General features: G+C 31.1%; 1 protein-coding gene across 6 annotated transcripts in view; it reads left to right on the forward strand.

Annotated features, from left to right (window-relative positions):
* LOC143045464 (uncharacterized) overlaps window positions 1-14,048 on the forward strand; it is a 39,260-nt gene extending 25,212 nt beyond the window's left edge. For all 6 annotated transcript variants that reach the window (XM_076217982.1, XM_076217988.1, XM_076217986.1 and 3 more), the window contains 10 exons: window positions 934-1,125; window positions 2,714-2,782; window positions 4,266-4,309; window positions 5,137-5,332; window positions 7,194-7,391; window positions 7,913-7,997; window positions 9,907-10,022; window positions 10,408-10,575; window positions 11,078-11,170; window positions 11,626-14,048. In XM_076217982.1, coding sequence (XP_076074097.1) covers window positions 934-1,125; window positions 2,714-2,782; window positions 4,266-4,309; window positions 5,137-5,332; window positions 7,194-7,391; window positions 7,913-7,997; window positions 9,907-10,022; window positions 10,408-10,575; window positions 11,078-11,170; window positions 11,626-11,748 — 1,284 coding nt within the window. In that variant the 3' untranslated portion in view covers window positions 11,749-14,048. The remainder of the gene's footprint in view (window positions 1-933; window positions 1,126-2,713; window positions 2,783-4,265; window positions 4,310-5,136; window positions 5,333-7,193; window positions 7,392-7,912; window positions 7,998-9,906; window positions 10,023-10,407; window positions 10,576-11,077; window positions 11,171-11,625) is intronic.
* The last annotated feature ends 1,142 nt before the right edge of the window (window positions 14,049-15,190 follow it).

Below are 15,190 nucleotides of genomic sequence, written 5' to 3' on the forward strand. Positions count from 1 at the left end.
GTAACTACTATACAAGGATTTCCGAGATTTGATTTCAGTCTTGATATATTTCAGCTATACCATGTGATGCGTTTTCAGATTTATCACTCAACAACTTCCAGTTTACTGAACATTTGAATCATTTTACACATGATAGCCAAGTTGAAAATTTTCGTCACATTTTTCCAAGGAACTGCATGCAAAGGATTCCTGAAATTTGGCTTCAGGGTTTATATAAGTCAACTATACAGTGTGATGTGTTTTTTGATTCATCACTCAACAACTTCCTGTCAAACGAAATATTGCTGCAGTGCATCATCAGCGGGCAGTAGCTTATAGTTATACCCCCGCTTTAAAAAAGGGGGGGTATACTGTTTTACCTCTGTCTGTCGTACCGTCCCATGAAACTTTCGTCACATTTTTCTCAGGAACTACACATCCACCCTTTCTGTAATTTGGTATCAACATTTATATATGTCAGCCATACCGTGTGATGCGTTTTCAGATTCATCACTTGACAACTTCCTGTTTACCGAACACTTGTCTGATTTTACACATGATAGCCAAGTTGAAAATTTTCGTCACATTTTTCTCAGGAACTACATTACAAGGATTTCTGAAATTTGGTTTCAGGATTTATATAAGTCAGCTATACCGTGTGATGCGTTTTCAGATTCATCACTCGACAACTTCCTGTTAACCGAACACTTGCATATTTTTACACTATTAATATTATCCACTTGCGGCGGGGGTATCATCAGTGAGCAGTAGCTCGCAGTTTCACTTGTTTGACTTGTTTATTCTATGTAAACATGGTTAAAGAGACCTGAAAGTGTTAAAGCTTCCTTGACAATTTTCCTGCATAACATGATTTATATATGTTTATCATAACATTTTGTAAGAATATATTATTTAAAGCATATCTACCTTTAAGATTACAACATATATTTTCAGTCAGAGGGTTCCAGTATCAATATGGGTCATTTAGAAGCTGAAGTAAAAAGAATAATTGTACAGCTTCAGGATAATAGGAATGTTTTATCCGAGGTTGATGTTAAGGCTATTGTACAAAGTATGTTACATCACGAAGTATCACAGCTTCGTATGAGTCTATTTGAGGAACAGAATAAACATAAAGCTGACATTGTAAGTATATATATATATATGTGTTCATGTACAATGTTACAACAGACAATATCATAGCTTAGCTTTGAACTTTATTGGGACATGAATCAACAACAAGGAATGCAACTAAAAGAGGATTACAAGCTGGACATAATAAATAAACATTTGTCTATTGTTTGCATATTTGATTTTCTTGTTTAAATGGGTTTGCTGTTGCAATTATGTACATACATCTCAGTCCTTTTATTCATATGAAGGTGTAATACCACCATTAATTTTCCCCTATTAGTCTTTGTTAAATTTGCACTTTACAAAAAATTGTGCAGAATTTATCTTTGTTTCTAATAAAGAAATACTTGGCATGAGTAAAGTTTTATCCTATCCAGTACTATAGAAAAAAAAATCACTTCATTGCATATACGAAAATAACCATCACTGGAAGTTAACCAATCAAATTTCTCCCCTTATTTAACCTGTGTACAAGATTTAGTAATCATGTAACCTCAAGTTTACCAAATATTCTATAGAAACCCCAAATAAAAAAAAATGTGCTTTGAAATAACTAAGACATATGTTTATGTAACAGAAATGTTTTACTGCAATAAAATGTAGGATTCTGTCAAATTCAAGAGATTTTTTTTTGTCGACCTATTTTCGTATACAAGTGGATGTGACGTACCATGATTTGGTGGTATTACATCTAAAGTCATTGAACAAGATTTTTAGCATAGGCATTAATTCAGATAAGTCTTGATTTATCAGGAAACTTAATCATTTAAACTTTTCTTCTGTACTCATTGTTGCAATTTCAGCTGGACAAAAAAAAATATAGATGCAATATTTTGGAATTTTAGAATTATATTTAAGGATGTACTTAGGTGAGGTAAGGTAAAAATTAAGAAATTAAAAAATTAAAATTGATACTATAAGCTGGTAGAGCATCAATTAAGGATAAAGATAAGCTAAAAATATTAATAGGTCATGGAGCTCCTTTTCGAGATATTTGAGATTTAGAATATGGCGGGAAAAGTCTGACTCATAATTTTACCTTATATTTGCATTGGTAATTTTTGGGTTTCAAAACAAAAGAAAGAAAATCAAGAATCATCTAAAATTTTGGTTAATGACCGTTCATGAGCTATTAAGTCTTATATGAAAAAATAAATGGGTGTTATGGGGCAAAATATTTTACATTGTATTGTATGGAAAAACACCAAGGAGTCCGAACATTTGACACAAATTCCAAAATCTCACCTAAGTACATCCTTAAGTTATAAGGAATTAATAGCCTTTTTTGTATATCAGGTAATATATGCAATAGTTGCAATGCAAATAAAAAGAAGTAATCTGTTGACATGTAAAAAGCATCAATCAGAATCAAAGATGGAAATATCATCTCAATATGTTTTGTGTACTTTTTATCAGGCTTAGTTATGTTCTAAAAATCAAAATCAGTATAATGAAACTTTTTTAAGTTGCAATGGTTATAACTTTGATTTATAAGTTTAGTTTTAGTCTTGTTTTATATGTTAAACTGAGAGCTACTAAAAATTCCTAAATTATATCAACAATTTTAAATCTGTATTACTATCTTTATCTTCTTTTGTAGATGAGCCAGGGTAATGAATTTAATCGGAAATTAAATCTCATGAATTCACAGATATTAGATAACATCACAGTAAGTGCATTCTGTATTTTTTCCATTGACAATTTTTGTTTTAGAATTAAGATAATGTATTGCTTGAAATTTTCTATCCGGGTAATAGATAAAATTGTTTTGCTTGCTCAACATCCAGTTATATTTGGTATTGACACTTGGCTATAATTGAACAGTTTTTATACCCCCGCTTTAAAAAAGGGGGGGTATACTGTTTAACCTCTGTCTGTCAGTCCGTCCGTCAGTCAGTCCGTCCCACAAAACTTTCGTCACATTTTTCTCAGGAACTACACATCCACCCTTTCTGTAATTTGGTACATGTATCAACATTTATATATGTCAGCCATACCGTGTGATGCGTTTTCAGATTCATCACTTGACAACTTCCTGTTTACCGAACACTTGTATGATTTTACACATGATAGCCAAATTGAAAATTTTCGTCACATTTTTCTCAGGAACTACAATACAAGGATTTCTGAAATTTGGTTTCAGGATTTATATAAGTCAGCTTTACCGTGTGATGCGTTTTCAGATTCATCACTCGACAACTTCCTGTTTACCGAACACTTGTATGATTTTACACATGATAGCCAAGTTGAAAATTTTCGTCACATTTTTCTCAGGAACTACAATACAAGGATTTCTGAAATTTGGTTTCAGGATTTATATAAGTCAGCTTTACTGTGTGATGCGTTTTCAGATTCATCACTCGACAACTTCCTGTTTACCGAACACTTGCATATTTTTACACTATTAATATTATCCACTTGCGGCAGGGGTATCATCAGTGAGCAGTAGCTCGCAGTTTCACTTGTTTGTGACTTTCCTAGATGTCTGTTTGGTTTGTCGACTTGTATTACAAATCTCATGTTATCCATAGCTATAACCTTGGGACAAAAAAAATCTTAAAGGGACCTGTTGTATATCATGATTATATAACACTTTGAAAATTGGAACAGGTGTTTTGGTGATTGTGCCATATAAAAAAGAAGATGTGGTATTATTGCCAATGAGACAACTTTTCACAAAAGAAAAAAATGACACAGACATTAACAACTATAGGTCACAGTACGGTCTTCAACAATGAGCAAAGCCCATACCGCATAGTGAGCTATAAAAGGCCCTGATAAGACAATGTAAAACAATTCAAACGAGAAAACTAACGGCCTTATTTATGTAAAAAAATGAACGAAAAACAAATATGTAACATCTAAACAAACGACAACCACTGAATTACAGGCTCCTGACTTGGGACAGGCACATACATAAATAATGTGGCGGGGTTAAACATGTTAGCGGGATCCCAACCCTCCCCCTAACCTGGGACAGTGGTATAACAGTACAACATAAGAACGAACTATAAAAATCAGTTGAAAAAGGCTTAACTTATCAGATGGACAAAAATACAAGTGGACATGTATACTTTGAGGCAAAAAAACATATATCATTAAAACAGTTATTAGCCAATCTGTATGTATAAATTCTTCTTTTATTATTTCAGATTTTACAAAATAGTTTGTCAGCAGAGATGAAGGCTATTCAGAGGTAAGTTAGATACTTCATTCAAAGGTTTTGAAAGTAAGAAAATTCTGTCAATCATTAGTTGCAATTGAATTCGTTTTAATACATAATTACACATCTTGATCCTTTTATGGTCACACATGACTAGTCACATGACAATACCGACCGTGCAAGGGCTGTATAGCCAGTCAAGGTTGTTAAAAACTTCCATCAACAACACTTGGCAAGATGCATGTTTTTAGTCAGTCGGTTGATAAACTGTTTAAATAACAATTAGGGTCTATCATTAGTGAACCAACAGAAATAAATAAATAAAAGCTACAAATAATTGATTCTGTATAGTTAATTATTGACACATTCTGTATTTGTCTGATATTAATATTATTACCATTACAGTCAGGCATGAGCATTTTTCATGGAGAAAATAGTGGTGCAGTAAATATAGATAGCTGCTATCTTTTGTCACTAGTTAATAATCATGTTTTGCACTATTTTAGTGAAAACCAGCATAGTGAAGCAGTACTAGCGACATATAGGGCATTGCTGTCATATTTTTTCCATGTTATATTTTGTTATTTTACATTTCCTTTAAAGAAAAAAGCTTGTCAGAAATAGTACATTCTTTTAGAGGAAATGAATTTGCACACTTTTATTTTAATTATGATCAGACTGATTATTTAGGGTTTCAGATACAAAATCATTGCAATACCTACATATATTATATGGAGAATCTCAGAAAGCAGTTGACACGTCACCCTAGGAAGATCCACACGTTTTATTTATTCTTTTTCTGAATTTTCTTTTAATTTTTATGAAGGCAAATTTTTATCAAGTATTTACATTATTTTCAGTAAAGGTAGCACAGAGTCATCAGCAGCTATTTTAAACATACAAAAATTACAACAAGAAATATCAGATCTAAATTCTGCTTTGAAGAACGTGGAGTTATCACAGGAGGCCCTACAATTACAGATGAAGAACTGTTGTAAGAATGATAGTTTTTATGCCATGACTATACAAACTCATGTCAACAGGATATTACAACAGGTAAGTCATGATACAAACTTTGTAAAATTAAAATAGTATATGTAACTTACATGCTCTTGTCCAAATAGACTTCATTTTTATACGGTCGCAAACATTTTTTTTCCATCATATATTGGTATGATGTTGTCAGCATCATCTGAAGACACATTTGGTTTCCAGACAATAACTTTAGTATAAGTGAATGGATCTCTATGAAATTTTACCTGAAGGTTCAATACTACAAAAGGAAGGTTTGGATTGATTTTGGGGGTTATGGTACCAACAGTTTAGAAAGTAAGGGCCAAAAAGGGGCCTAAAACAACCATTTTTGTAGTTTCCAGACAATAACTTGTGTTTAAGTGTATGGATCTCTCTGAAATTGTACTGCAAGGTACCATACCATAAAGGGAAAGCTGGGATTGAGTTTTGGAGTAATAACTAAAAGGTGGGATTTTTGATGCCCCACCTACGATAGTAGAGGGGCATTATGTTTTCTAGTCTGTGCGTCCGTCCTTCCATCCGTTCGTTCAGGTTAAAGTTTTTGGTCAAGGTAGTTTTTGATGAAGTTGAAGTCCAATCAACTTCAAACTTAGTACACATGTTCCCTATGATATGATCTTTCTAATTTAATTGCCAAATTAGAGTTTTGACCCCAATTTCACTGTCTACTGAACATAGAAAATGATAATGCGAGTGGGGCATCCGTGTACTATGGACACATTCTTGTTTTATCTTAAAACATTTTCCATTTTTACATTGATTCTCTCTGATTTATACATAAAAGCAAAAAATACTGATACGGCAGGAGATACACACCAAAAATGATGTGTAAATTATATAAAGAATAGTGCAATAGCACAGTATTGTGCAATAGCAGGAAATCTTCAAATGCATAGTATTGGGCTAAAGCACAGAATTGAAATCTTCAATTGCACAGTATTGCTCAATAGCAAGAAATCTTCAATTGCACAGTATTACACAAAAGCAAGAAATATTCTATTGCACAATATTGCCCAAAAGCAAGAAGTCTCCAATTGCATAGTATTGCTCAATAGCAATAAATATCCAATTGCTCAGTATTGCATAATAGCAAAATATCTTCAATTGAAATTTATACAAATATTTCAACCCATTTCAAATTTTTACAATCTTTAACCACATTTATTTTGTGACACAAACCTTATTTATGTAAAACAAATTGATTAAAATCCAAATTCAGACAGTATCAGGCCTGAATATTTTGTCCAAACTTGCACCAACTGTTCTGGGTTCAACCTCTGCGGTCGTATCAGGCTGAGCTTGGCAAAGCATTTTATTGTTTGTAGTAATTTGTTTATATTATCTGGTGTCTAAATTTGAATTTAAATCTGCCTGATTTTTATAATTGTAATTTTAAAAGCATTTTAAATACAGAAAATTTAGAATAGGACAAAATGTAGACTAGAGGGTATATTTGTTTTGTACTCCAGGAGATGTTATAAGACTACTTTCTTGTTTTCTTATTGGTGTCTCGTATATATACAACAAGGAAAGAAACAAATCAAAATATAGTTGAACAATAATTTTCAGAATTTGGTGCATACATTAATTATTGTTAAATTTCAACAACAGTCTTATCATTGCAATTATGTGCCTTTTTTAGTATACTATCAAACAAAAAATGAATTTTCATTTTCATTTTTGTAGTGCTAATCCTGTGCAGTTTTTTTGGCTTAAACAAAAAGCAATCAATTATATTTTGAAATAACAGTAAATAGATTTGTCAGGTATGATGCTTGGTTGCCTTTTGTCATAAAAACATATGTTACATGCAAGGAATGTTTTTTTTTTCTATTAGTGCCTCAAAATGTGTGTGTTTATATTTTGATTAATATTCTTTCAGTTGATGGCAGGTAAAATGACAGGTATAGATGACCAAGACTCATTCACTAAATGGTTCCATAATCACTATATCAGTCGAAATGATTTAACTGACCATATGGATAAGTTTGGTAAGGAGATTACCAAGATGGTCATGTTAGAAGTAGGAAAACAACAGAAGACACAAGTTGTCCTTGGAGAGGGAGGTTTGTCGGAACAGGTAAATTATGTCAATACTAGGTAAATATGAATGGATGAAATATTAGTGCATGAAACCGATTCCTTAGACAAAACTACTGTGGATTTATTTATTTTCGTTGGTACCAATTTTCATGGTAAAAGGAAAAGTTGCATGTTCGTAGACATTTAACTTCGTGGTTTTGCAGAGGTTCACATATAAGCCTATAGAAAATTTGTCATTCGTGGAACATTTAATTTTCTGGTTTACCTGCACCCACGAAATTAACAAAAATTGGTATCCAATGAATAATCATGAATCCATAGTAAATTTAATAAAAAAATGATTTTACCAAACAAAAAATATCAAAGAAAAATCAAAATAAATCAAAGACAAAAATATTTTAAGTAAGTAGCAATAAAATCAATCATGTTTTATTTGAGTAAGTGGCGATAATGCAGAGCTTTATCAGATTTTTGTTTTGACCAGTGCTTTGTATTTAAAAATGAATATTATATTTTTGGAAATGAAACTTATATTAATTATTTGATCTTTTTCTACAGATTGTACAAAGAATAGTAGAGGCAGCTTTGTTGAAGTACAGTGCAGATAAATTGGCTTTGCCAGATTTTGCTCTGGAATCTGCAGGTATGTATTGCTGTCTTGTCTTTATTGTATTCACAAACCTGGTATAGTGCCCTCAATTTTGCTTTTAATATTGTTTATGTATCTACATATGAAAAAAATTAAAACAAGGTATAATAAGGGAGTGATTGTTGATAACAGTAATAGGTATACTATTTTCGTAAAGAAATACTCAGAAATCTGCAAATACTTTGTCTAGTTTGTCATATTTCATTTATTCATTTTATAAACAACATTTAATAAATTGGACAAATTACATTGATAAATTACCAGCAAAATTGTTTAAATCTGTGAATGGAATGTAGGAACACAAGGAAGTTGACACTGTTGAACTGATGAACCAATAACCTATCAAACCATTCAATAGTCCTTGAAACATGTCTAAGCAGACTAGTTTTCTTTTGCTCAAAAACAACCTTCCAAAAAAGGAATACTTAAATTTAAAAACTTAACATTCATAAGTCATATCAAGCATTTCTTATCAGACTGGTATATTCTAGTGCAGTCAAAAAACAGTTTTTGAGTGTATAGCTAATTTAATTACGGCAGATTTTACAGTATTGTGTTCTGTCTCCTACTTTCATGTTGCTAACGTGACAGAGACAAAAATGAGTAACGTTAGCGACATTTGGACATGTCACATGAGCAACAACATCTTTAAAAGTTAAAATGTATGCACACAGTGATGTTTAATATATGCCTGGAGTAATAAAATTGTACAGTCTGGTTTAGAATTTCTAAATATACAGAATGTCATTTGCAGGTGTACTTTATATCAAATGAATACACAAGAAACCAAAAAATGAGTAACGTTAGCGACATTTGGACATGTCACATGAGCAACAACATCTTTAAAAGTTAAAATGTATGCACACAGTGATGTTTAATATACGCCTGGAGTAATAAAATTGTACAGTCTGGTTTAGAATTTCTAAATATACAGAATGTCATTTGCAGGTGTACTTTATATCAAATGAATACACAAGAAACCAATTCGTAATAGTAACATTAGCAACATCTACTATCATGACATTACGTTTTGTTGCGAACGTCTTTTTGGTGGACGGAAAACATTTAAGGTCCTCTTGTAACGATATTACATACAACTTCCCATCTTTGCTTCCCCATCATGTGAAGGAACTGACTCCGAATCTATTTCTGCAAAGGGCGATATCGTAACTCCTATACAGGAGAGTTACAGATCTAAATATATGTTGCTCACGTGACACTGATTTGGACGGAAACCTCGAGAGTAACGTTCGCAAAAAATAAAACAGCCAATGATATTGATTCCTCAAGTCCTTTGAACCCCTTACGTCATCCAAATTTAATATGATTGCTATTTTCAATTATTTATAAAACCCGGGATAAAAATAACTACAATGGGCTGTCTGAGAACCATCAAGAAAATTGCGATCGTGACATACCACAATGGACGGAAAAGACGTGACGTTAGCAACAATATTATTAAATTACCTTTTTTAGCCTTTACCAATAAAAAACTGCCTTAAAGTTATGATTAAAACACAAAAGAAGACTTTTTATTAAAATATAAGTCCATGTTATTAGGCTCCACTTATAAATAATACTTCAAAATTCCACTCCAAATAAGCTGGATGTCAGTAAAGTAGGTCATGATGTCTATTCCATGTCCAATATTTTGAAATTGAAAACCCTCTAATTCTAACAAAAAACACAAACACAGAGTAATTTTTATTTTTATTTACTCAGAAAGACACATTTTATTCAATAACATAATGCATTACTCCATTACACAGTCTGTTTCACAGTTTCAGCAATTGCTTTTTTGATGGATACAAAAAACAATATTTCCTTCTTATTGTAAAATCTGCCTTACACATTATTTAAAAACGATCCATTTGAAAATGTTTACATATTAGCAATGTTACAGGAGGAAGTGTTGTCAGTACCAGATGTTCTCACACATACCATCGTAAAACAGCTCAGTATAGTATACTAGGTATACCTCTGTGGTATGTGTCTAACTCACCAAGGACTGTCATTCAGGTAATATGCAGAATATTGAATGAATACTTGAAAGAATCTACTACAGCCAAACATAAAAATTTAATAAATTCTTATTTTTTATATAAAAAGTTATGTAATAACATATAGATCTACAAAAGTATGCCTTCAAATTTTAGATCCTGTCTAATTGGCATGTCAATTATATTAGCATCCAAAACAGCAAAGAATGCACTCTATATTATATCTGAAGAAATATTATTATACAACATGTAATGTATATTCTATAGCCAACCTTCTCAAACGACTTGCAAGAGTTACCTTTAAAAATATTAACTTGAAACTGCAAAATATGCATGCTGTGAGAACTATTTCAGTAATTTCAACCTCATAATTTTATAGTGGATTTATTATTTGTTTTTTTCAGCCAGAAATTTACCCAGGATCTTGTTGGGCTTTCCAAGGAGCCCAAGGATATTTAGTGATAGAGTTGTCTACTGTTATAAACCCAACAGCCTTTACATTAGAACACATACCTAAATCTGTGACACCTGATGGTAAAATCACAAGTGCTCCTAAAGATTTCCATGTTCTGGTAGGTTATGTTTATCATTTGCTTTCTTATTGGACTTAGTTGAAGGCTAAAACTAACTGGTGAAAATACATACACATGATAATGTGAACCATTTTTTGTGGAAAAGTATCCAGTACATGTATATGGTACATTTAAATGTATTATAAATGGATATGATTGATTTTTTCAATTATAAAAAGTGCATCTTGATTAGAAATTAAAACAACATAAACTATAACATATTTGCACCTTTAAATTAATGTGTCAAGTATATAATAGTAGGAAGCTTGCCCTTACACCACTAGTATTGTACAAGGGACATACTATTAACTTGAAATTGGTTTGTACAATGGGTTTGTACTTGATGTAAATATTTTCTGTTTTCTTTTCTTTACTTTTCTGTTTAAAAAATAGATTAAGATATTTATATTTTCTGTTATTCCCATTTCAATTATGAAAATTTCCATCACAGATCAAAGCAACTTTATAATGTCTTAAATTCTTAATCATAATTTCATTTTAGGGTTTAGGCAGAGAATGTGATACAGAAGGTACACTTCTTGGCAATTATACATACAATGAAGATGGAAAACCACTCCAGTTTTTCCCTGTACAGGTAAGATAATATTAACATACAATAAAGATGGAATTTAAGAATATGAAGATATGGCATGATTGCCAATGAGACAACTCTCCACAAGAGACCAAATAATACAGAAATAAAACAACTATAGGTTACAATTCAAATGGGAAAACTAACAGCTGGGTTTATGTACAAAATAATGAACTAAAAATAACCAAAATGATAGATAAAAACAAATGACAACCAACATTGTATAAAATTTTAATAAAAGAGGCACAGATAAAAATAATGACTTAAAATATATTCTAATTGTTACAATAGAAAATCTTTTTTGACCCAACTATATAATGCAACTACTTCAGAAAACCCTATATAATGATGTATTGATAAAATATATATGTAGCAGGTATTTAATTTGCTATCACCTGTCTAATAATCATTAATTTATTCCATCATGCTTTTAACTTGTACACATATTTTTCTTGCAGGCTACTAAGGGCATCTTTAAGTTTATAGAATTAAGAATAACAAGTAACCATGGAAACCAAATGTTTACATGTCTGTACAGATTTAGAGTTCATGGAATTCCAGCAGAGCAGGATAAGCCATAAATTCTTACATTGAAAACAAAACTGACAATCTGTATAACAGTTAAACAATATATCAAACACATAGGTTTGCTACCAGGAAAGGAACCATGACTTCAATATTAACCAGCTTCAAGGGAAATATTAGCTACAGGGTAAAAATACATGTATCAACATATATCTATGCAAGAATGTGCCAGAAAATTTTGAACAATCATATTGTTCAAAGAAGATAAACAATTGGAAATAGAATTATGCATAATAAAATAAGTGTAATGTTGTCTGTACTTGAAATCATTGTAAGTGCTGGATTGGAGAATGATAGAAATTAAAATACATGGTGTATATTTATTATGCAAAGGAAAGTGAAATGGATTTTTTTTCTCGAGAGGAATACACTATTAAGATGCATAAAATAAAGACATAAACAATGATTCACTAGGTATTTGTGAAGTGACATAACAGGGTTTGTTGTTGTATTGTATACAACCATGGTCAGGAATTACCTGACAGACTTGAAAAGTACACCACATATTTGTTTTGCTTGTTAAAAAACCATCTTGAAAACTATGTATCAATTTTTTTATTATTTGTTTAGAAAGATGTTTATTTTATACGAATAAATTATTAGTTGTTTTTATTTTTTGTTGATATCAATATTTATGGTACATGTACTATTTTCCTTTGCTCAAAATCACATGAAATTTGCCTCTATAAAAGGGCTCAATACGATGAATGTTATGCACTTAGAGCTGTTCCATTCAAACATACATGGTACATTGTACCCAAGGAAGGCAAATGTAAATGAGGTTGCCATCTCCAGAGGTTATTATAGAACTTTTCTTACATTTTCACAGTACAATTTTTTTTTAAATATACATGTATCTGATTCATTTTTTCTTCAATAACCATTCAAATCATTTAAAAAGAAAATTTAGGAGGTTGGAGAAATTTTATCATAGTTTATGAAGTATGGAATCTCTAATTTTGAGGAAATGAATAAACTTATCCTTTCTACTGAATTGTTTCCTAAAATTTAGATAATATTTTAAGAAATCATTTTAAGGTAATATGTCCTGTTTCAACCACAACATGCTGTGGACATGAAACTTCCTTTTTTTCTTCTTTTTTTTTTGGTGTTTATGGGTTCTAGTGAATTTTCTTGGATATTTCCATTTATTTATCTTATTTGATTTGCTCATTTTTGTCCGTTTCATCTTACAATAGCTGTGGTTTAAAAAGTGCTACCTCTCTGTATAGTTCAACTGGTTTTGAGCAAACATGAAAAAATTCTTAATTAAACATAAGACGTGAAAACATCATATCCATATGATTTTATGAAATAAGCAATAGATAATTGATTTTTTTGGTGATTCGTTAGTTGTATTATCTTAAATGATAGTTTACATTTCAATATTATTTCAGGAGAATCTCAGATACTCTGTTTATTTGATTTTTTTACATTGCAATTAAAACATTTGTAATTTGTAAAAAGTTGTATACCAATGCAAATGGCTGTAGTTCAATACTACATGTAGTACATTTATATTGAAAGGTTCAAAAGGCAGCTCAATTAGGTTGTGTTTATTTTTTATTCATTTATTATATTATTCTGTTTTTGCATACATCATCCTTGTTTTTAATGCATAGTAGCTTTTTATTTTGTCTATATGTAATGCAAAAAATAATTAATTTCAGGACATTGGTTATTTCTGGATAATTTCAAAGAAAAATAGTTATTTTTCATTTGTTAGTTTTTGATATGGGACCAACATGAATGTGTTCACTTATATAGATTCATATTAATAATTCATACATACAATCTGTTTTAACTTTCAGCGTTTATCAAACTGTTAATGCTAAAAGTTAAATATGGCTGATATTTTCATGACACAATTAGACAGAAGTTATTTGAAAAATCTAGGTTTATTTTAGAGGTGAAAGGTAAAGATTATAATATGTTGTCAAAATTTTTTGCTGAATATGTGTTCATGTTATAAAATCAAGGATGAAGACATGATTTTTTTTTTTTTTTTTTCTTTTACAAAAGTCATTATTAATTTCGTAACTATTATGCAGGCATTGAATTATTCATTAAATTTTATCATCTCTTATCATAATGTAGTTTTCTGGTAAATTAAAAATGAGATTAGTTAAAACTTTACATGTAAAGTATTATTACTGCCACGAATATTTACTTGAAATCAAAAATATGCTTTTTGCTTAATGTGCTTTATTTGTTATAGAATCAAGATGTTGTACTGTTAAAATTGTATACAAACATTAGATTAAATAGGGTTGTCATCATTAAATGATTAAAAGGACTTGCTGTCGTTAATTTTCTGATATGTGAAAAACTAAGCTTTTACAACCAAGGTTAGAGGGAAGGTTGACACCTTCAAAATTGTTTAACCCAGCCACGTTCTGTATGATGCTTTCCTATGTAAGGAGTCTGTAATTCAGTGATTGTTTGTTACTGAATATTTGTTTTTTGTTCAATATTTTGTAGGTATATCAGGCTGTTAGTTTTACCTTTTGAATAGTTTTACATGTGTCATTTGGAGGCCATGTATAGCTTACTATGCAGTACAGGTTTTGCTCATTGTTGTTACAATTACGTATAGTTATTTATTTATTTGTCATTTGGTCTTTTGTGGATACATGTTTTGTAGTTGTCTCATTGGCAATCATACCACATCTTCCCTATTTTATATGCAAACTTGCATAGCATTGTCCTGAATTTATCTACATTGATAAAGATGGGTTACCTTTCTATGTTCAGGATTTTTATGCCCTACTAAAGGGCATAATGTTTTCGGTCTGTGTGTCTTTTTGTTATTCTGTTGGTCCATCGGTTTGTTTTTCTTTCCTGCTTCAGGTTAATGTCATCTTCGCTAGCCAAGGGTTACGATCCACTCCCGCTCTCTCCACCGTTGGTGGATTGAGATGAAATTTCGGAGACACAGGATAAGGATTTTCATTGGTTGCAGTCGAAACTCGCTGCATCCAATCAAAAAGCGTCTATAACATGATCACGTGAAAATGTAGAAGGTGTTTGTAAACAATTGCCATAGTTTATTGTGCAACAAGTCTTTACATCCCTGAACATAAGACTATATTTAGTGACAACTTGAATGTTTTTAATCAAGTAATAGAAGTTCCTGTGTATGTTTCATGCAAAAATGCATGAATGTTGACGTATATTTTCGTTTCTGGCTGCACCAAGTGTGTAGAATTAAGACGCTATCGTGTTTTTACCTCCAAATTAAAGAGTTCAAGTGCTACCATTGGTCAAGAATAATATATTCGGAATGGGCGTGACTTTAATCTTCCGATAGGTGGTGCAACATTGTCTTCACAAATGTTGGCTTAATCTGACAAGGGTGGAGAGAGCAGGAGTGGATCGTATCCCTTGGCTAGCGAAGATGGGTTAATGTTTTTGGTCAAGATAGTTTTTGCTGAAGTT

Source organism: Mytilus galloprovincialis, chromosome 9 (genome assembly GCF_965363235.1).
Source record: "Mytilus galloprovincialis chromosome 9, xbMytGall1.hap1.1, whole genome shotgun sequence".
In the NCBI taxonomy this organism is placed as follows: domain Eukaryota; kingdom Metazoa; phylum Mollusca; class Bivalvia; order Mytilida; family Mytilidae; genus Mytilus; species Mytilus galloprovincialis.